General features: G+C 48.3%; 1 protein-coding gene across 2 annotated transcripts in view; it reads right to left on the bottom strand.

Moving 5' to 3' along the window:
* Window positions 1–1,673: 1,673 nt before the first annotated feature.
* Window positions 1,674–23,752, bottom strand: part of LOC118775768 (E3 ubiquitin-protein ligase RNF43) — an 85,437-nt gene continuing 63,358 nt past the window's right edge. The window contains exons 3-9 of one of the 2 annotated variants that reach the window (XM_036525851.1): window positions 7,954–8,028; window positions 7,714–7,845; window positions 6,459–6,560; window positions 6,041–6,205; window positions 5,414–5,534; window positions 3,613–5,058; window positions 1,674–3,371 (exon numbers count right to left, since the gene is read on the bottom strand). In XM_036525851.1, the coding sequence (XP_036381744.1) occupies window positions 3,346–3,371; window positions 3,613–5,058; window positions 5,414–5,534; window positions 6,041–6,205; window positions 6,459–6,560; window positions 7,714–7,845; window positions 7,954–8,028 (2,067 nt within the window). In that variant the 3' untranslated portion in view covers window positions 1,674–3,345. The remainder of the gene's footprint in view (window positions 3,372–3,612; window positions 5,059–5,413; window positions 5,535–6,040; window positions 6,206–6,458; window positions 6,561–7,713; window positions 7,846–7,953; window positions 8,029–23,752) is intronic. The other variant, XM_036525852.1, reaches the window with a different exon arrangement.

The raw sequence follows: 23,752 nt of genomic DNA, 5'->3' as shown, positions 1-23,752 counted from the left end.
TTTACACAAAATATCGAAAATATACTGAGAGACCCCTTGGATTTCTACAGGGATTGTGCTCCGTTATAAAAAGGCAGTTTCAGCTCATTTGTTTAAAAAAACAAAAAATAAAAAACAAAAAAAAAAAAAGAAAAACAAAAAAAGGACCCAAACAGGATTAAAAAAAACCCCGAAGTTCTCTGACGTTTAATTGATTTAGATCCAATTACCGTATGCTGATAGCTACATAGTGCTTTGATTGTTTGCTTTTGTTTTTAATCTTTTTATGCCAAAGTGCAGTTTGCGTTTCAGTGAATTCAAGACAGATCTCAGATAAGGACCAACTGCTAAGAGACACAAAAGCCCAGTTTAGATGCGTTCCCTCACAACCAACAGAACACAGCCCACTGTTTCTGTAAGGACGTGATAGGAGGGAGCTCCCTTTCAGAATTCTTAAAAGCACATTGGCATGGGATCTCTTTGGTAGAACATCCAGATGAAAGAGTGTGCAATACATCATTTGTTTTAGTGCGGCCACGCCAAGGCCCAAATTAAATCAAAAGAGTGATTTACCCGCTAGTCAAGAATTACAGATCAGGTACCAACAGTATTTCGCTTTTGCACTCACCGAGAGATGCTTATTTAATCTTAAAATATAGCTACTTGCTCAATACATGTATTTATATTTCATCAGCAGGCAAGTCAATGTTTGTAAATAAAATCAATTAAAACTAAACAGCATTAGATCCAGATTTATTCTGCCTAACTCCCAGTGGCTGTCAACTGAAATAGAACTAATATTCACGTTACTTGATTAGCCAAATTACAAGGTAAAACGGTTAAGTGCTGTCAGCTCTTTCTTTTCACAACACTACAGATCTACACTTGGTGTCTACAAGCAGCAAAGCTGTTTTCTGAGCCAAAATACCAAAATGAAAGACGTCCTTTTTCACATTCTCACTGCACTTCAGTGTTCTCAAGCCTTACCCAAAATAAGGTACTGTGAATGCTGAAATTATTTTTTCAACAATTATTCAACAATTGAAAGGCCTGAGGGTTATAACTGTAGAGCATTTTTTTGTAACACTTCCAGTGTTTTATTTTTTTTAATCATATGCATAGAAAAGGTCTCTCCTTTAATGAAACTGTAACATGAGACCTAAAACACTTGGTCTGCTTGGGTGAATGCAACAGGGGCAAAAACGTAAGGCACAATAAGCACAGATATTTCTGTTGAGGTCCTGTTTGGACTAGGACTCCACTCATTCTTTCTGTTGATCCAAAGGCACCTTCTCTTCTCCTCCAAGGATACCGTATCGTTAGAAAGTAAGATGATGGATTCTAATTTACACTGAAAGTTATGTCCCTGCATTATTACAATTAGTCACTGGGACTATAGGTCCAACTGTTTAAATAGTGACCGGAATTCCTTAGCCAGACTAGGAAGGAACTCAGAGTGTACAGTCTTCCTAGTGGTAAAACATCTCTGGTTTCTCTCTGTAGCAACATTCGAAAACTATTAGCCGTTGGCAAGAAAACAAAACAAAAAAAACTGAAAAAAGAAAGAAAAAACATAGCTAGTAAATCATACAAAAACATTTTCAGTCAATTTGTTTCTTTTAACATTGAAAACAGTATTACAAACTGAAATAAACATTGGGAAAAAAATCAAATGAAAATAAAAACAGCTGCCTTTTGTTGAATTAACTAGCTCGAACCCCCATCTCTCAGTGGCCTCAACCTGGGCACATGGCGACTAGGGAGATGACCATGTTACGGGGCTTGGCTACCTGAAGGGAAGCTTATTAAAGTTAACAGAAGATTTTCACCAGCTGCTTTCTTGTGGCGCGCAGCGGTGACATCGTTCCGGCAAAGCGGAGGGAACAGCACTGGTAGCTTTGTGTTAACTCCTGTCACTGCGCATTCTGACTGCGAATGTGAGGTAGGCTGGAGAGAGCAGGACTGTGAACGCCCCCATGCACTCAACCACAGAGATTAGGACCAAAGATAATGGTCCTGCTTCTTAAGACCTGGGCAATACTGTCATCAGCACACACTGGGTACACAAAGTTGTGTCCTCGACTGGGGGGGGGTCGAGCCAAATTGTTTGAAGCCAGTTTTCAGTTTGAAGAATCCCAAAAACAGAGCGGGAGGGGACATGAAAACGTTAAAAAATAATTGCACTTCTCCTGCTTGCCCCATGCCGTCTCCACCATGAACCTATAATTGATTTGTTTACTATATTAGTTCTGTACGTCTGCACTTAGTCTTCGTCTGTACTTTGTAGTGATTTCCTTTAGAAATGTCTCATTCCTAATGCTTTAACTTTACTGAGTGTATTGATTACCAAGACTGGTGTATTGAACTTTTGAATCCTTAACATTGGGGGGGGATAACTTGCACTCAAAAAGAGAAATGAAACATTAAATGCTACCAGCTGCATGATTTGAGAGTGCCTTTAAGCTATGCAGATAATCAAGAATTCAGACCTTCATCATCAGTGAGGCAAAAACAAACAGAGCTCCTGAAACAGACATTAGCAGCAGATCCCAGATTTGTTTAACAAGACATCTCATTACGATGTGCCTGGTTATGTGGTTGCAACTTATACTGGTGCTGGTGCTTTCTCCCCCCAGATAAGTGATGAGCATCTAAGAGAGAAATGTTCAGAAAAAGATTCTCTACTCTGAGGGGCTCTCTAATGTAGAGCTTCAATCTTTTGGTAGTGGGGTAGTGGGCAGTTACTAAAGAGCACAGAATTATGATGCATCTTGAAACTGAAGTCATACTGCCATCTCTTTCAAAATGCATTCCTACTGTGAAATGAATCCCCCTGTTTTCTTCATGCAAGCAACCCCCAGTTCCAAATATAGATATCTGAACACATTTCATTAGAAATCTTATGGCTGCTTTGCATTGACTACAATACGAATCAAATCAAATCAAATTGAAATGTAACATTTACTAAACTGAATTTCAAATGTTGGTTATGCCTGTTCAATACGAACATGAAAAAATATTTAACATGTATCTTATGAAAATTATTTCAGAATGTTGCCTATGGTCCACAGGGTGATACATGATGAATCACCCCTCTGCTGATGAGTTTAAATTGTTGAAAATCTGACATAACGAACACCAAGTGAAGCATTCTGATTTGACAAATGTGATCAGCACAGCTAACACGGCCAGCATTTACGTGTCCACTGAATAAGAACGGCGTGCTACAGGAACTGGGAGCAGCTTGAGAAAGTGAATGTGGTTTACAGTATGGAATCGTTTGGAAGACTTGTGAAAGACTGTAGAGGGGTAGGCTTGTCCATTGCGGCTCCTTTTAGCAGCGTGGCGTTGGGATGCACCGTGTGCTCACACACCGGACTCCTCCTCTGATCCTGCGGAGAGAGGCAAAAACCAGTCAGCCCCCTCACAATCCAGAACACACACACACACCTGCACACACACGCACGCACTCACGTACGCGCACACACGCACGCGCACACACGCACGCATATGATTTACAGGGTTACAGGGACATTTTCAGTTGCTTATTTTGGGAAAGAAGCACAAAAATTTGCATTAAAAAACCTGAATATCTGGTGCTGGTATTCTAATAGAGTGGAGGAGGGTGCGTACCCTGATTGTTGTGTAAAGTTTGGCAGTATAAGCAAATGTCTGTAGAGAGTTCGGTCCCTGCCTGGTGGGCCCTGCACAGTGGCCTGTCCATGGGGGCTCGGGGACCCTGGAGCTGGGGCTCCGAGCGGGCCTGCTGGACCCCCTTCTGCCACACCACGTGCCCCCCGCAGCACGGCCACTCCCCCATGCCCCCCGAGTCCAGGATGAGAGGCACGGGCAGCAGCGGGGGGATGTCCGGGGGGCAGCAGTAGGCCGCTCCCTGACCGTAGTGGATGTGGATGCTACAGTCGTCCTGTAGGTCCAGGCTCTGGTGGAAGTGCACGGCAGGGGCGTCCAGCACGCAGCTGCTCTTTTTCCGCCGGTGGTGCCGGCCGGGGCCCTGGTGGCAGCAGGGGGGCGGGGCCAGGGAGGGGGGCGCGACTAGGACGGGAGGGCTCAGGGTGGGGTCTGCGAGTTCGCGCTCAGCCTCCTCTCCCTGGTGGGGTGGCCTGTCCGCCGGCTCGGCTTTGGGGCACTGGCACGCCTTGCTTTTGCACTGGCCCTGCGGAGAGTCCCCGCCTGCGCCGGGGGCGGCGGCCGCACCCTGCTCCTCGTCCGAGCCCCTGTCGGGGCCCTGGCTGTGGTCCCCGTCGTCGTAGTGGTGGTGCCTGTGACGGTGGTAGTGGACGTGGTTGAACACCTGCTCCTCCGGGCAACTGCGGTTGACCACCGAGTCCAGGGAGCGGGGCCTGGTGCCGGCGTCCAGGCTGTCCCGGCGGGCCCGGCCTGGCCCATAGTACACTAAGGGGTCATAGTCGCTGCTGAGCGAGCTGCGGAAGGTGGACCAGCTGCCGTACACGCCCTGTAGGCTGACGTCGGTGCAGTTGAGGACGGAGTCGCTGGATGAGCCGTGGCAGGGCCCCGAGCTGGAGTCGCTGGCCGGCCCGTCGGCGAGGTAGCCGCTGCGCTCGGTGCGGTAGCTGCCCCCCGAGCAGCTGCCGTCGTCCTGCCGGCTGTGGGCGGCCGGGCGGGCGGCGGGGGCCTGTAGCCGGGGGTTGGACGTGCTGCGTGGGGCGGGGCAGCCGGAGCGGTACCCGTGGCAGGAGCGCCGGTGGTAGTGCGGGCCGAGGTGCCCGCCAGGCCGGCAGCCACTACTAGTCCTGTGGGGCCGGCTCAGGTGCCCCTCAGGGAGGTGGTAGCTGCAGCGGCCCGCCCCCGCCCCCAGGGGCCTGCTGGGAAGACAGTGGAGCGCTCGCGGGTCCACGGGCGGGGAGCCGCCGAAGTGACCCAGGTGAGGGTACTGCCCGGCGGGGGCCCGGGGGTAGTGGTGCCGCAGGGGAAAGGGGACGGTAGGCTGCTGGAAGGTGTGGTGTCCGGGGTAAGGGTGGGGCCGCAGGAAGCCCGGGTTGTGCTCTGTGTTGGGCTGGAGTCGGCTTCGTTGTGTCTGACGGCTGGTCATCTCCGCTCCTGAAAACGGTAAGAGCCAATGAGAAACGGGCAACACGGCAGGGATGTAGTGCAATCATCCTGGCAATGCAACAGGGATGTTTCCAGCTCACACATCTATCGAAAAGATACTGTTAAAAAAAATCAACGGTACAATATGCAAGCATGGAGAACCGTTTCAAATAACTTTCTACAGTGGAGAGGCTGAATGTATGATAAATTAATAACTATATCTTCAGTACATTTGATCCAGATGAGTCACACGGGAATACATTAGCTTATTATATACTGTATAAGAACCCCTGTCCCTTTCAGCACAAGCAAGCCAGCACAAGACTGTTTATTGGGGCTTTTCCCAGCAGGCAGCGGGGCCCACCTGGCCGGAGCACATTACCCATGATGTTGTGCATGCAGAGAGGGCAGGTGCGATGCTGCAGCAGCCAGGGGTCCACGCACTCCTTGTGGAACTCATGAGAACATGAAATGATCCGCAAGTCCTGGAACAGAGAGACGCCGCGGTCAGGGAGGGGGGCCGTGGCGGTAAAGCTGCGGCCGACACAAGTGCTGATGGAGCAGCCACGCCGAGCGCGACAAACGACAGCATCTCTATGACACCGTGGCGTCGTGAACCTCACGACGGGTGGAGCTGCCATGCGTGGCCACTGACCATCACCATCACCAATCAGAACACGTCCCTCCACGGCTTCATGGTTCTGTCGAAATCGCTGAGACATTACGGGCATGTTGCGACTCCATCCATTTCGGATCTCAGGGGCAGAATGGGCCGTTCGCCAGAGCGCTGAGGAGCAGCTGAGTCAGCTAAGCACACACGCACCACTGGTCTGCCTCTATTACGAGCCGGCAACAGGAGCAGACCAAAGGGGGGGGGGGTGTCTCGTGTTAACCAAAAGGCAGCTATTTCAAATGGCACACACCCATCACAAACACCACACGGCCTTTCTCACAGAGCGCTGGTAATGCCCGCTCATCGAACCACGCCCACCTGTCCGTCCAGGAACTCCTCCAGGCAGATGGCGCAGACGGGCCCGGAGGTGGAGCTGCTGCCGGAGTCCCGCCCACCGCCAAAGCGCTGGCTGCAGCCCTGCGAGCTGTAGGTGCGCGTCTCCAGGCGGTTGATGGCCCGCATGGTCTGCTGATGCACAGAGTCCTGCAGGGGAGGAGGGAAGTAGCCATCCTCAGCCCCTTCACATGCACCGCTACGCAGAACACCAGAGGACAATGCGGGAACAGTGCTCCACATGCACTGGGAGTGTTGTTAATCTGGTCTGACACTGTTGCTTGTGTAACTTGGATGGATACACTCTGTTCTTTGTGATGGAAGTCAATCTGGATAAGAGCATCCGCTAAATAAATGTATGACGGAGGGGACTTGTGACTCATACCAGGGTCTGTGGACTCACCCAGTTCCTGTTGGACTTGCAGCGGTAGCGGAAGGCGAAGATCATGATGATGGCCAGCACAGCCAGGACCACGGTGAGCAGGATGCCGACGTCATAGTGGGGCTGTGGGGAGAATCTTGTCACTGACAGGGAACACACACGGTCAAGCATGCACACACACGCATACCCACCGCCTGACAATGTGAAACCCTTCATGTGATTCCTGCTATACACTGCCACTAGGCCTCAAGTACACAAACTCTGCCTCACTGGCTGAGGACTAAAGTCTAGAAACCATCTGATTTGTGTGTTGTATTGAGTTCTCCTACTCAGAACACAGCACAGAGTGGATGACCAGCTATAACACAGAAACCCACTATGGCCTGGTGTGAAACACAGGTGTGTGAGCAAGTGACAGGTTAGGCTCCCGCCTCCGGCTCCTCTGAGCTAACCGCAGTGTGACGTGGAAAACACCGCCGCTAAAGAGGCCCCCGCTTGTTGATAAGAGGTGAAAAACTCTGCTCAGGAAATAATAGCCGCGCAGACAATGAGGCGAATGTTTACAGAACGCTCTTGGCTTAAACCCACACTTCCCAGAGTCAACAGTTCCTGCTGCACACCAAACTCCGCTTTAGATTAAAGGAATCAATGGGCGACTGTTTGCATCCACTCTCACAGCTCTCTGCAAGAGCTGCTATCGCTTGGTTCTCAGTCTTCACAGAGGGAGGGGAAGTGTCTGTCCACACTGGGACCTTACCACTAACCTTCAGTGTGGAGCCACATGGATGACATTCATAACCTGAGAAAAATCTGACACACAGCCCTTACAAGTGCATCTGATGCTGTTATATGAAAATTCCCAACAAATGTCATGTAAAACAGATATGTCTTTGCAGAACTAATTCAGTTAGATTTGTACTGTTTTCTGGGGTGAAGTCAAAAAGAATTAGAAATGTAAACTCAGGGAGAATGTTCTGGTGATCCAAGTGTTCTGGTGCAATCTAATTAAAAAGTTCTTAAAAGGAAGATTTGTACCTTCTCAGTTTAGCCATGTACCTACTTTCCCTAGGGCTTTTTCCCCACCCTAGGTTGCTATTGAGAGTTATTTTTAAGCATGGGAGCCCTTGAAGCTTTTCTTATGAGGGAACCAGATGAAACGTGACACATTAACAAATTATGTGAAAGGCAGACCAGTGCCCCATTGGGCAAGAGACACATTTCATGTTCACAGTGCGTTTAAGGATCAGCCATCCTTGCTTCCGGGCAGGGTACCTACCCACTTGACCTCGACCATGACTTCGATGCGGACCATGGCCTCCTCGTTCCTGTTGACCAGGCCCATGAGCACCTCGGCGTCCTTGGCCTGGACCAGGACCACGGGCTTGGGCAGGTCATCAGAGTTCTGCAGCTGTGTACAAATACAGAGGGTCAAAGGCCGTCGTGAACACACAGGCCCGTCCCTCTCCCAGGAGCAAAATGTGCGGCCCCAGTTCCGGCCAGCAAAAGGCCCTCCCACCTCGTGCGCGGCGGCGGCGTTGTCGGTGACGTCAAAGATGACAGCCTGAGCCCCCCTCTTCAGCGCCAGACGAGCCTGAGATAAGAGACAGAAGGTATGACAATACTGCCCATGAGGGAGAGGGACAGGGAGACAGAGAGCTGAAGGAGACAGAATGGCATGGAGATGGTAAGAATGGTGAGAGGTAGAGAGTAGGAGAGTAAAAGCTGTTACTTCACATTCGTGAAGGAAAAAAGGGAGTGCGCACAAAAATAACTGATGCTGACTAACACCACTGCACTCACAGTTCAGGTCCATGGGAAGGCAGTCCACTAGGTGGCGATCGCGCACAAGGCAGAGAAGCCTGCAGCGGAACCATTATGCAATAGCACTGGCCAGGATAGCCCCTAAAGGGAAGGCAGCGGGCGCAGCGACGATAATTAAATGCATCTGGCCGTGCTTCCCACCAGAGGGGTCCGCGCTCAGCGCAGCCGCATGCACTGTGGCGTCTTTGCTGATAATACTGAGCGCTAAGCCGAGAGGCGAGGAGCCAGGGGGAACGTGCAGGAGAAGCCGTGGCAGGACGGGGGACACGCGAGCAGGTGGCAGGTGCCTGTGCCCGTTAGAGTCAGCAGCAGGGGGCGGGGCAGGGCAGGGGGGGGAGCGGGGGCTGCAGGGACCCACCCCCCTGGAGGCCCATCTCCGATTTCAAACCAAAACAAATCGAGATGCTGCCAGTGAGTAAACACGGGGGCTGTGGAACAGGAGCCAGCATGCGTCCCACTGAGGAACCATGGAGGGGGGGGGGGCACTGTGGCCCTCTGCCCTCAACCCTGCACTGGGTATGAGAGCTGGTGGGCCTCTCAATCTGACTAGCAGTCTTCCTTTGGAATATCAAACATATTTGCTTTTTGCTGCCATCTATATCCATCTACACCAAATCTCCGAACAATTGAGAAGACACAATTGAACACCCAGGTCCGACTTAAATGCTGAATTAAATATAAAAACAGTGAGGGCTGGAGCAAACCACTAGGTAAATACATGCTGTCAAAATTTCAAAATCGGTTGATCCATCCATCATAAGTTAATAAGAAAACCCCTTCAGGTATGGTGTGCCACTGCCTCTGATCACTTTTTAACACTTCAAAAAGTAAAAGGAAAGTTAATACGTGACTACAAAGGGAGCCGCTTCCTTTGAGTGTGCACGAAAATTGTCAGTTGGGCCCTTTCCTGATACGCATTGTAGGTTTGGTGTTTTTTTCGCCACCATCTTTGTGGGAGAGTTGCCCACGCGGTTGGTGGCACTCGGCAGCCTCGACTCACACGGGGTCCCGCAGCTGCCCCTAACCCCTCCCCTGAGGGGTTCAAAGGGCACTGCTGTATGCGTGAGGTCAGGCCGAGGTGGAAGGTTAGGGCTGCGCGGCCGTCCTCTTGGCCGCTGGTTCCCTCTCTCCGAGGTCCCATGATGGCGCGGGGGAATCAATACAGCTTTTCCGTGCCGCTCTACGCAGCTGATCAAGTCCTGGAGCGGTCCCAGGGCAGTCACGGGTTTCGTTTTTCCAGTATGACAGATGATTTATTGAAATTACAGTGGAATATGTATGCGAATAAGCGTGTGTGGAGGGGGGGGGGGTCTGGAGAGAGCAGCGCCACATAAACGTTAGCAGAAACATGTGCGAGTCTTCATTCCATCTCTCTTCAAAAGCGTTCAGCCCGGCTGAAGTAACGTACACCGAAAAACAACACTTGTGGTGTGTGCACGAGGTTATACTGAACTCGTTTTCTCCGCACTGCTGTAAGCCTACAACTTTAAAGTATCTGTTTTACTGAATTAATGAGGGAGGTATGAGATCAGATTCAGCATGTGTGAGGTGCCAGGCCCCAACGGGTCAATTACAAAACTAAACAAAACAGCGCAATTCTGCACATTTGGCAAAAGTAACTCCCTGGATAGGCTTCAAATGAAAACGATTTCTCATAACTGCAGTCAGCACTTTGCAGCTATGGAAACCAGAGCAGAAAGCAGCTCACATAATAAGTACTGTACAATACATATTTTACGCCTTTTCTTTTCCCTTCTTTTAACTTGGAATAATGAAAAAAGCACCTACCCCAAAAAAAAATCTTGCCACGGGGACACAGTAGCAATTAAACAGGAGATGACCTTTCATGGTGTTCCGTGACAGCGTAATCATTTTAATAGATTCGCACAGATACAGGGACAGAGATAGTGCTCCCCAGGCGGCCAGCGGCATCCAGCCCCGCGTTAGTGCCACATCAGTTCCGCCGCCACCGCGCCTGCTCAACCCGGAGGTACCGCGGATCACAGGCCCGGCTTGGGGCTGGGTCGCGCTGGCATGGAAAAGCACCATCTGGCTCGGCGATCTTTTTAAAGCGCGCCACCGACACAGCAAAGGCCAACGGCCCGTTGGAAGCGTACAATAACAGTCACTGTGATGACACCTTAAACTGGCTACACACGAGAGGCAGGACAGGTCGCACAACAGGAGCAGTACCACATTGCTTGAAACCAGTCCGCCAGAGCGATATATCATTAAACCAGCCCCAGACAGAGGGCGCACTGACGGACATGATATACTCCTGTCTAGCTTCTGGCTCCGGCGGAATCTGATTGATGTGGGCAGGAAGCGCTCGGAGTGGCCGTGATGGAGCATAAATCCATTCTGCTCTCTCTCTCTCTCTCCCTCTCTCTCTCGGATTGTTCCCCCCGCTTAACGAGCAATAAGGGCCGGAAAGCTTCCTCTGGGACACCTGCGACAATGCCGCGCTTGGCAGCAGGCGCCGCCGCGCTCCATTTTCAAAACGGCCCCGTCGATTTTCGTTTCATTTGTTTATGTCATAGCTGCGGTTTGACATTATTTTAAGCCCAGCCCGGCGTTTTGGCAGCGGTCGGGAGCTGACTTTGATGTCTTTGTTTCACGCAGACGATTTTTCCACTGCCGGGCGGATCATTCAGCTTGTTAACTTGTTTCAGTGTGCGATTGATTTTATATGCAACTTATACCATGACTAATGAGATTTCATCCTATATTCCACTGATTTGCAGCCATTTTCCCTCTTGGAAGTCGGAAAGAATTCAGAATGCCCAACTTAATATCTCAGTGGATGAATCACAGATAAAAAGGGTCTGTGAACCTGGATTTTGTACATTATGAGCATAAGAACATTAAATCCATCATACTTTAAGAGGACAGTACAGTTAAATACTTTGACTTACTGACAAATAATGAGTGATTGAGGCAGGAATTGAAGGTTACTGCCTTGTTTGGTTAGATTGGCCACATCAATTTTGGTTCAGAACAAAATTCATGGTTTGTAAATCGTTTAATGCGATCCATCCACAAATACAGCTGCACAAAAATAAATTAAACAAAATAAAAGAAAGTAACATTATTACAGTCCAAAAACAGGGTAGGGAGGGAAACCCATTCAGCAGAGCAGCGTTTCTTCGGCAGGTAGTTCAGTTACAAAGGACCCAGTTAAAAGAAAACAAAACACTGTTTTGGCAGGGCTGGGAGTCAGCCGGCATGAAGAATGCAGGGCTGCAATTCGATCCGAGTGCATTACAGAACAGACTGGAATGTATAAGCTGGTGGAGATGAAGTGGCAGTCCGTGTAAAAGCGGGGCGGGGAGCCCCCCTCTTCCGAGGGTCTTTAAAGCCAGATGAACCTGTAAATTTGTCCTTCGGAGAGGGTGAAAGAAACAGGTGTCTCGGAGCCCAGCTGCTCACAGCTGCTTCTGATGAGGGATTTTCACAGCGCTGCTGTGAGCGTATGTGACGGAGTGAGCGTCCCACGGCCCCCGAGCAGCAGCGGCGGCATCGGTTGTGTCTCGACCCCCATCTTGCGCTTCCCGCGTTTTTGCAACTGGTTGCATGCAGGGAGATGATGGTGGCTGAAGGGCCACTCAGGGGAAATCCCATCCAGTTTGAATATGTCCCCGAGCTTCCCATCACCCCCCCCCCCCCCCCCCGGCCAACAGAGCCTGGGAGAACGGTGCAGGAGCTGACAGGACATGCTCCCAGCCCCCCCACCCCAGTCAGACAGCACTGATGCAGCTGCACTCAGCTTCAAACACAAGGCCCAGTTGTTTTGGAAACTGGGAGGGTGTAATGGAGGAGCGCTGTGATCTGCGGGGTTGTCCTGGGGCCAGCCTGCGGCCCCTTATGCAAGCCCTCCCCCCACAACCCCCCTCCCACCTTGCTCTCCCAGCCATCGCTCACATCTGCCCCCCCGGCCACCCCGTCACGCCATCTGATCACATGCACTGACCACTCTGCCCCCCGGCACATCAGCCCATTAACTCTGCACGCTGACCCCCCCACCCCCCCCCAGAGCCACTTCCCGCTTCAATCGCTAACTCCACGTATGGGATCACCGCCTGAGGCCTTACCATGGATTCCACCCCCCCCCCCCAACCCCCCCTTCAAAACTGCACAGAACGAGCTGTTTTACAGCTACCCTCCTACATCAACTCTGTGCACTTCAAAGAACACACAACCCGCCCCCCAATGAAGATCAAGACAAGTGCCAACAATATATCCCACAGTTCCACTCTATATAAGGTTCCGCTGCTATAAAAGGCGAGGAACATGCAGCAGCCTGATTGTGAAAGGAATTAAGTTCATGGTGAAATGAGATTTAGCCTCTACTCAAAAAAACAAAAGAGCATGTCTTATATCTTCGACACAAAGGATGCAGGACGGGAGAGGCTTGTGAAACTGAAACTCCCACATGAGACTGAAACTCCCATATGAGATAACCCCAGTCGTTACTTAAATATATTTGGCACTAGTCAGACGACTGACGGCTTCTTCCACAGAGAGCACTAAACTCCATAATGACAGGGTCCTGCCTGCCGGCCCTACAGGTTTGAGGAAGGGCGGAAAGTTTTTGCAGCCTGTCATTTTGCAGTTAGCGGAGCACACTGAAGTCATTACTAAATTATTGTGACAGACCACCGATTAAAATAGGAGACATTAAAGTGACAAAATACGCCGCCATTAAAAACAGGTGTCGGTTTAGGTTGGTTGCTAAAATTGCAAGTCAAACCCCGGGGGCCAGCGCAGGCTCAGTAGACATGCCGCAACAGAGCAAATAGACTCTCCTTTTTAATCTTTCATATGGCCCATGAAAGCGGTTACAGCCCCTCTCTCCCGAGCCATCAAAAGGCCTGTTCTGTTTGAAATGACATCCAAATGGTGGCTTTGAAGGCCGAAGCCTGGACTGCAGCCTAAACAGTCAGTCCACTGCGGGTCAAGGCTAGGGGAGACAATCCCGCCCAAGGCTGAGCAAACAGACCTCGGCTCTGCCAGGAGACACGATGTACCTGGACACACACAGTTATTCCACCACACTCTGGGGCTTACAACCACCCCATACCAGTAAGCTCTGACACGGCACCCTTTCGGCCGCTGAAAGAGCGTGCGTGCGCGTGCATGCGTGCGTGTGTGCGTGCGTATGTGTGGCTAGTACGGTGTGCCCTTGATTGCAGGCTCAGACCCAGCGTGTATGGCGTGAGCTTGCGTGTTCTGCCACGTCACCAAGGTGAGCAGGTGAGTCGGTCTGGCTCTTTTGAGCGCCACAGCTACGCTCAGTTCCCAAGGTCTATACGGCCTCTTGCTCACCTCAGTTTTGCATACTGCAACCCCCCCTAACCCCAGATCAGCCCCCTATCCCTTTCTCCCAGCTCCTGTTTTCTCCATACAGGTGCCCAGCCTGAAATGACACGTCCCTTCTCAGTACCTGCAGTGAAAACCAGGAAGAGTACAAATCTGATAATGTACTGTACAGGTGTATGCTGCTTCCTTTTCTAATGAGGAACCGTTTCATTACTTCACTTCGCACTTGCAGGCCCTTGAACCTCCACGCAGCACAAGCCGGAGGAAGCTTCAGACAGGCCTTGATTCCTCATGGACATTCAGTATTTGCTTTGTTTTAAAACACCAGATGCTCTGTTTACTCTTCAAAGCTGATTACATTTCTCAAATTCCGCTCCAGGCGAAATGTTTACCGTCACAACCAGCCTCTCTCCAACTTCCAAACTAACTCAACCGCACTCTACGTACAGTATGTATACTTCATAGTTCGCTTCATTAACTACAGACGTGCCCTTGTGATGATGGCAAGTTAACCCCCCCGCCCACACACACACACACACACACACACACACACACACACACACACACACAACAACACAACAGAGCACGCTGTGAAAATAACGGGAAGCTGATTTCAGTATGCCTCAGGGGGGTGCATTTAACCTGGTCATGAATGGTTAAAGGCCGTGCAGAAAGGTTTGCAGTGAGGCCCCCGGGTCTCTCTGTCTGTGTCACAGCGAGTAGAGCGTGTGAGCCTCCGGCCCGCCCCTGTGCACCGCCTCCTCCATTCACTGGCTCTGGAAGGTGGCCAGGACCCCACCCCACTGCCCATCCCCCGTCAGGCGGCCACCTCAAAGAGCCGCACACACTTGGAGTGGAGCGCTGCCAGCGGCCTTCTGCTCCTACCAACACCCCCCCCCAACCTGCCTAACTTGCAATGCCATGCCTTTCAATGAGGTGGCCCTAAACCAACGCACTCCCCCCTCCTCCCTCCACAAAACCCTTACAAAGCCTTCAATTTCCCATCATCCCTGTGGAATGTCAAACGGACCCAGCTTTCTGTGAACTTTACATTTACAGCCATTCACATATGTCCTGCTGTGAGCAGCAGTGTTCTTACAGTTCAAACACCAAAACAGGAATCTGACAATGTTACTACATACACACCTGTTCATGAGGATATGACAGATGCTCATATATTTTATGCTTCTATGCTAACAGAACACGCTTTTAAAACAAATGACCATTAAAAGGCAAACAAATGCTCTTTTCCAGTTTTCAGAATTGTCAAATAACACTGCCATAATTCATTTGTGAAGTCAACCTCCATTTCCTATTCAAGCGCAAAAAAAAAAAAAAAAGAAACAAAAGACCAGCGGACCACTTGAATGGACATCCCTCTTCAATGTACAACAACCTCAAAGCTGCACACATGCTCACCACATTTTTCATCTATGAACATAAGGTATGAAAAGCAGCCAGCCATATGAGCCAAAAGGATTGCAGATGTAACTAGACCATACTGAAACCAAAGCAAGCTCGACCATAACCGAGCATAGCATGAGAAAGGGCTGCCAAGTCGCGCTCATGCTTGATTTCACAGCAATAGGCCGAGCAGATGCCAGACTTCAGGTGCGAAGCAAGCGACACACACATTGCACTCTCATCACCTGCCCTTGGGGAACAAATTACAACAGGAGTGTCGACAGGGAATACCACACTTCACACGAATTATCACTGGTGGGAAAAAAAAAATCATAACATTAATCCCCTGGAATCAGCTGGGAATCCAACGCTGATTGGCATTTATTTGTTTTGAGCATTGTTATAGTAAAGAAAAGAACAGACAGACCATGTTAACTGAACACAGTCACGCTACAAACTAAAAAAAAAAAATTAACCACTACACATCTGTCAACTGACTTAAGTAACATCTTTTTAATAGATCAGCTGAACGGATATGATTATTGTATAAAATTTTGGAGTGAGCTCGTTTCTAGTTAGGGGTATGATATCTCTTCAGCCACTCTGTGTGACATGGTGACTTTCTACGCTATTTGTACCTCCTACTGCAGTTCTCAGAGCCAAGAGGCTCACAGTGTTCTGCATTCATAAGGAGTTCCAGTGGCTCTGGGTGCATGAGTATGTGTGTGCGTGAAAGCCTATTTGAGAGCGGAGAATGGGTTGGGCTCCTTTAAATGTGTGCCAGGATGGAGTGGGAGAGTAAGTGTGTTAATTTGAGCGCTGGCTGGGTCGCGGCTCGCCGGCAGGAGAAGGAGAGGGAGGGTGGAGCTGACTAGAATATACATTACTCACGCGGCCCTTTGATCTGGTGCTGGAGGCAAGCGTGTCAGCACAGGTAGACGGCAAGTTCTCAGAAACGCTGGGCGAGTAGACGAGCTTGAATCACACGCCGTGCCCCCCCCCACCCACCCCCTGCAACACATACTCATCAATGGGGACTCAAGGATATCCCCTGGAAAAAGCCATGAATCCAAACAGGAGGAGTGGGAAGTACAGAACTCTCAAACCACCCTCCCCCCGACCAACTTTTCAGTTCTCCTTCCCTTTTCTCTCTCTCTCTTGCTTGCTCGCTCTCTCCACGTCTCTTTTCCTTTGCTGGGCCGCGGCACAGATTTGAAATGCAAAACACAAGGTGACAGAAAAAGGCCACCGTCATCTGATACACTATCACTTGTTAAACACATCCAAGATACAGACATCAAAGCGCTGGCGTTGTGGGGGAGGAGATAGTCAGAGGCAAGCTTTCATTCCGTATTAAAAATACCAGGAAAAACAAGGCAGGTTTTTAATGCAGGCCCTCCAATGGGCAGAGCCCTGCATCACCGCTTACCTCATTATTTAATCTTATCCTGGACACAGTGACTGAGGCTGCTGCTGAATGAGAGTGACTGATCGTCTGGTCCAGACGGGCTCAGATCTGCTTCTCACCCCACAGTGACAAGAACATCAAGTTCCACACCTCAACCTGTAGCTTTCTTAAGATTTGACTGCCTTCCCTCTATATTAGACTGAAGTGGTACTGTCAGCAGATCTTAGTAAGGTGCTGACAATGATGGTGCACAGGGTCTTGGAGCCCTCGGCTCATGTTATTCCAGAGGAGAGGGGTGAACAGCCAGGGCAGGCACCTTGACATTGCGTATTTTGTTCTCTGTTAAAATCTTGGCTTTTTGGGTCTGAAATGCAAACAGTGGTCCTGCTTGGTCCCAGACTTGTTTATGCTGAGTGAAATTATTCTGGGGGACTGAGCGCTGTGAAGGTTTTGGCCATAAAAGCGCCCGCTGCAATCATTAAATCCCACAAGGGACCAATAACCGATTTATTATTTGTATTGCATGCAACCATGAGTTTTATGATAGCCGCACTGGCGGCTTCATTTGCTAATGCTAAATTTCATTTTAAATATTTGCACTCTAAAATGTTTCTCTATTCAACTTACAGGGAGGCAAAATGGTGTTAGATTTCAAATGCATGTAGTACTCTGTATAGTTTGGCCAACTCTGAGTAAGCGTTTTTCTAAGAGAACAGTCTCAAGGGCCCCACTGTAGGACGTGACAGACTCCATGCTAATTCCTTCTACCTCCATAATAAATTGACACTGAAAATGGGGAAGTCAATTAGAGCCCCTTTCCTGTCCTTTCAAGCGCTAAATAGTGTTCCTGTTTGGACAGTGTATCCTGTTATTTAATCAACCCTGTTATTGACAACAGCCCCCCTCCCCCCAAGCCTCCTCCATTTCAGCAGACCTCTAAGCCACGGGGAATTTTCCTTTGAGACCCAGTGGCCGCTTCTCTCTTTAAAGAAAACACGCTGACAGCGCCACAGATTTTGTGAATGGCTTTTTTCAAGATGAGTTTTTTTTTTTTTTTTTTGGTGGGGTGGGTTTCTTTCACATTTCACCCATTCCTTTATTCCTCCAGCCTGAAGCCAAATGACGATCCAGTCTGATGGAGGGAGCTGTACAGTGCTAGCCCAGTCTGTAAAAGGGAGTAGTATTGTACTAACCCTGTCAGACAGAGGACTATAGTACTGTAATAACTGAGTCTACGACAGGGTGGTATTGCACTATCCCAGTCTGCAAGAGAGGGCAATACTGTATTACCCCAGTCTGACCCAGTCTGTGAAAGGGTGTATCACGATTACTTCACCTCAAAGATTTTCACTGATTACTTGTTTGCTAATCTCAGTGATGCAAAACAAAGCAAAATGTTGCCAAAGGAGTACCTCCATCAATTTTTTTTTCATTTAGCATTTTCCAGAGTCCCTGCCTAGGCTCCAGGTGGAAAAAAAAGAGATGGGAGAGAAACATCTTTTTATGGGCATATTTGGGCTAATCTCATTTAAGACTGCGTAAAGCCCGCTCTGTTAGTACAGTGCAGTTCAAAAGGCTTTTTACGTGCCTCTGCTTGCTGACATAGAAAAACAACATTCTAACGCACATATTTAGGGCCAATTTTTCCTCTTAATACAACAAGCGTTTAACCGAGCTTTTGGTAGAGAGAGGGAAAGGGAGAGGGAGCGGCAGAAGGAGAATGAGAGAGAGGGGAAGGGAGAGAGACAGCGAGCGTAAGAGCGAGCGAGCGAGAGAGAGGGAGCCAGAGAGAGAGAGAGAGAGAGAGAGAGAGAGAGAGAGAAAATGAAATGAAAGTGGCAATTAGATTAAGTTTCCTGTCAACACGCATAAGCTTGACTTCCCGACCTCGGAGCAACCTGACAGAAAGCATGCGCCGTTCCATTCACGTTCACGCTGGCACACATCAGGGGTGAAGGCCTTCGGCGTCGCCGCACTTCACAACGCGCCGGCGTGAAAATGCGCCTGCAACCACACGACTGGGGTCAGAGGAGCAAAATAACTCCCCCGGTGTGCATCACGCTGTCACTTGTCACTACAAAGGCTTTGTTTGCTTTGACAAGTTAAATTAAAGAATGCATGCTTCGGAAGACGAACAACAAATGCACAATTCTTTATATTGAGCACACGAAAAGCTGTGTGGTGAGTGGTGACTTTTGACAGGGTGCATACAGTTAACACTCCCCATAAGGTTCTGCTTATTCCAGCGGTGCATAAGTATCTGATGTCATCACTTGAGGGCAGGCAGTTTTTTGCACATGTACATGTGCATAAATATATAAACCCACATTACAGTAAACTGACGCACAGGCACTTAACCCCTCTCAGTGTGGGTTTTCAAACAGTTCAAGTCCACAACGCACCTCACAAACACATACTCTGTGACTCACTCGCTGGGAACTGGCACATTCTTTCATGCAAGCATGACACCAGTTGCCATGCTATTTTAATTGTTGTTAATTATGTCTGCATTCACAATGTCTGGATCCAACTCAAGACTTCAGCACTCACACAAACTGTTATGATTGGGATGTGACTAAATGTCAGATAAGGCTGATAAAATTAAAATACAGGAACAATCAGTCTAAGAATGGAGCAGCTGACACAGTATTGGCCTCCATATAATTTTCGATTAGGAACCCCCTGGTTTTTCAAACACCTTGCAATTCTTATTTTATTTGTAAAATCTATTTCATCTTTGTCAAGAAAGAGTAAACCTTGTACAGGGATTGTACTTTTAATAGTCTAAAATTAACTTGTGAAACAAACAACGTCCACATTGATCCTATACTGCTGCTCGTCTAGTCAATGTTCCACACTTGCACATCTTCAGGATGGAACCCCCCCTCCCCTCTCCCTCCCTTCCCCCCATTACTCTCCACCTCCACCACATCCTGCCTTCCAGGTACTTCCATCACCTGAAGAGTGAGCGGCCTGCTCACTGCAAGGCAGGCCCGGGCTTGATCCGGAAGCTATTTTCGCAGGCAATTAAAAAATCTGGAGCTTCAAGCATCTGAAGGAACAAAGGGCTAATAAGCATTTCAGACCCCAAAGTCTAAGCCCCCAGACATTTTCATCTTACCGCGTCCTGTCTAAGAAAAAAAGAAAAAAATTCCATTTTTTCCCCTTTTTTCTTTTTACAGAAAGGCTTCTGTAACCAAGACAGTGATGGTTTAATCCCTCACCCTCCACCCTCCCCCCATCTCCCCCAGTAGTTGACTGGTGTTGACTTAGTTCAAACGGCAATTTTTCCATCTGCATTTTGCCCTCATCTGAGCCTTATTATCAGTCAGTTTAAAAGCCATTTTATTTCTATTGCTCATGTTATCTCCAACATCATCCCGACAGTCTGTACGGCATGTTGGACATGAACAGTAGTCAGCCGAACACGACGGTTACGCTAGTTCACTTTAATTCTTTGCAACATTCTGTTGATTCTAAAGTGCATTGTTGCAGATCTGAGATATTTTTTATTTTCTGGTCTCTGAAGATGCCGAAAAGCACACGTACAAGACTGCACACAAAAACACATACAAAAGAGTAAAAAGAGGGCAGGTTCGCCCATCCATGGGCATGCACGCACTAACTAGACATACGTGCGCAAATGAACGACTACAAACAGAATCAGAGCTGCATGTTTAAAAGGCCCCACGACAGTGCTGTACGAGACACAGACGCTTTGCTGCTGCAGAGTGATCTTCACCTCCGTTTCAGCGCGTACGTGTTGGAGGCTCAGTGTGAAGAGCGGGAAAGTGTGTGACAGAGGGACTGACCCAGCGTTTTACTGGAAACCCAACAGCAGCCTTTCCTACTGGCACAGTGGCCAGGGGAATGGGGGTTGGGCGGGACACGGCGCCCTCAGATGCACCTGGGTGTGTTTCCAGAAGCCTTATAACACATTCTCACAGTGGCTGAGAACAAGGCCGACAAGAACATAACCAAAAAAAAAAAAAAAAAACGCTCCAGGCCTGTCCTTACACCCTGTCCTACCACAGAAATGACTCGGAGCCCCAGTGGTTTGCACCAGCAGAACCGGTGAGAGGCTCCTGTACAAATGGGCCAGGCCGGTCGGAAAGGTATTTTAATAGCTATGATTTAACAGTTACTTAATGGCAACATCCCCAAGGCGCGCTGTTGCTTTTCTATATTTAGCGCCGCATTTTCTCAGCTCGCTGTTTCCAAACAGTGACGACAGGCTGATGAAACCATGACCCGGCGCTCTCTTTGATGTGACAAGTGAAAGATGCAGCCAGCTAATACGAGCACCATGAGATGCAAACACTTTGCATTCCCAAATACCAGCAGCCCCTTCAAGTTTGGGTCTCTGAACGCAGAGAGCCAAAAAAAAAAAAAAAAAACACTCAAGCCAATATTCCAACTGAAGCTATTTTCAAATGAACCTCCTCCTCCTCCTCCACCTCCTCCTCCTCCTCAAAAAAATAGCTTTGTAGACGTCTCACTGTTTGCTTATAAAAGTTCTGTGGCTGTGCTGTCAACAAACCCAAATTTACTCCCGACCAGCTAGCTTGATGTAATTCTGGCACCCAAATTACAACAATAATAATGTTCCGAGGGGAAAATATTGTGTGCTCTGAAAACGTTCTAGATTTCATCTGCCCTCTTTTGTGGTGTCTCCCAGATGAAAAGACAGCCATGACAGATGCCATGTATCATTTGTAGGCTGGAGAAAAAAGAGCATTTGCACAAGTAAAACTGCGACCCATTAACCCTTCAACCCTATACTCCAGGGGAGGGGCCCTGAGGGCAGGTGCCGGCTTACTGTCTGACAGAGACAATTTCATACATTTTCCACTTAAATACCAATACTCAAAGCGCACCTGGAGCTATTCTCAGAGAAAAAACCTACAGTCAACCATTCAAGAATCATTTAAAAAGCATATCTACAGGATGCTTGAAAGTAGTTTTTTTTTCCTGGTAAATATTGAGTAGTACGCTTGGAACCAAACCCCACAAAAGCATGTACAGTAAATTAATGGCTCATATTGGGATGATTAAAACATTTTAGGTTCTGTATATTACACCGAGTTCACTGAGGTTGCCAATATCCCCCTTGGTTTACCAGCACTTGCACTGAGTGGGTGTGATAGGGGCTGGACTATTGTTTAGGGGTGCTGGATGTGGACACCTGCAACCCAGAAGGTAAATAATGCTTTTAATACAGACGCACAGTGTGTCGGTAATCCCAGAACACTTGACTGAATGTTTACTGCGTAGGTGAAAGCATACAGATACCAGTATAGCAATAATATTTTACTTATACAATCACTATAGGTAAGTAAATCATTACAACATGCATCAGTTTCTAAAGTTGTTTCATCTATAGCTGAAAACAAAAATCACTGAGCGTGTGGTGTCAAAACAGAAATAAAACTACCAAAGCTGATTTGCACACACCTCCATCTGAATGAGCCTCACCTTTGACAACTTTGTTTCCCCTTCCACAAAGGGGCTTGTAGGAGCCAAAGAGAGGACCTCATAATGCACTATGCCTGCCTAATGCTGTCTGAAGGATACACAGTGAGATACGTGCTGACAATAACTTGGGAGAAGTCTGTTCCTCACCAGCAGTGACATTTCACTCTTTAAGATTGAGAGGCCTCTGGAATCTGCTGGCCAGGGGCCAGATTATTAATGTGTGACAATTAAAAAGCAGCCAGTGGCTTTTGGCGAACATAAATAAAATGCTCTGACAGGCCATAAAGATCAGTGCAGAGGAGCGATTCCTCAAAAAAAAAAAAAAAAAAAAAAGCAAAGGCAGCTTCTAATCAGTCAGCATTCCAGCATATTTCCCCTGTTCCCTAAGCTTGAGAGTGGCAGAGTATCTGTGAAACTGATTCATTACCAGGCCACGCAATGCTCCACAGTATTGCACAGTGGAATGGGGGGGGGGTCTGGGGGTTGGTAAATGACAGTAATGCCCCTTTCTCAACATGAGACCGGAGGGCAACTGTTTCAGCCGACCTGGAAATTTCCATTACATCAGTGGTACTTTACCACATATACAAAATCTATAATTATGGGAATAAGAATTGAGGCGGGTTCAGTTTTTCCCCACTAAATTCACCAGTTCAAGTTCAATTAAAGTTGGCCACATTCAATTGAAATTGAAATACCCCATTTAATCTGTTTTGTTGTTATTTTTGTTTGGGATTATATAATAGAGCTCTGACTGTAATAAATTAAGCAATTATATCAGGACACCAGTTGTTACAGCAGACTACACTGAGTGGATAAACTGGCCTTAATCCACAAAATGATGCAAGAAATTCAGTGACACAATTCAAAACAGCCTGAGACATTCAATGGAGTGGAAGTGAGCAACTTCTTCCTCTTCTTGAACCAAAATGGCAGTGCACTGAGGCATTTGTTCCAGCTCCACTGGCTACTGAGACTCAGTGGAGAATTCCATTTGGAGAGGACCCCATCTTTCCACTAGATCTGAGATGCACTGTTTTGCAAACAAGAACATGATACAGATGCAGGTCCTGCTGGAACAGAGATCCAATCCAAACCCCCCCCTCTCCCCCCCCCCCCCCCCCCTCCACCGCCCTTCCCCAACCAAACACTCCAGACTCAAGCACTACCCTGTGAAGACTTGAGAAGAGGCTTTGTGCGAGACAGCGCCGGCGTCGGCGCAGAAGACGGTGCGTCGTCTGACTCCTAAACGCGCTCTGGAGGAATGCAGCCGTTTCTCAATGCCCCAAACGGTTTACTCTGCCAATCAGTACAGACAGGGAAAGGGGGGGGGGGGGGGCGTGTATCTCAGCGCTGTTTGCCTAGCTGCAGTCAACATCAAAATGCAGAACATGTGAAACTGGAAAAGCATGCAGTTTATTGATGCCACTGATGTGAAAACAAGGTGCTTCAAAACGCTTGTTCAAATGAGGAAAAAGTCGACATTGAGCTCAATGTAGGTATTTGTGCAACCCCCGACAAGAATTTTGGCCCACTGGTTGCTTCTTGCTGTTTTTTAAAATTTATTAATGGGGGATATATGGTGGTGCTTTTGCACAACTAGTCAAATACTTTTTTTAACATGTATTGATGTATTAAAAACACAAGGATAATAATTAATACAGTGAGGGCTATTCTGTATTTATATAGTGGATATGAGCTCTTTTCCAGACAGTGGTAGTACCCTGAAATCTCTGTTAATGTAAAACATTACAAACAGACAGATCAGTTTAAAAAGCACCTAGGGTTTTCCTATGAGAAAATATGACTTGGTAGATTTATCAAGCATTAAATCAGCCATGAAATCAATGAACAGAGTTAGCAAGTATGGTTCATCTAAGCAAATTCT

Source organism: Megalops cyprinoides, chromosome 3 (genome assembly GCF_013368585.1).
Source record: "Megalops cyprinoides isolate fMegCyp1 chromosome 3, fMegCyp1.pri, whole genome shotgun sequence".
Lineage (NCBI taxonomy): Eukaryota > Metazoa > Chordata > Actinopteri > Elopiformes > Megalopidae > Megalops > Megalops cyprinoides.
The sequence above is the reverse complement of the archived record's forward strand: the minus strand, read 5'-3'. Positions and strand labels throughout refer to the sequence as shown.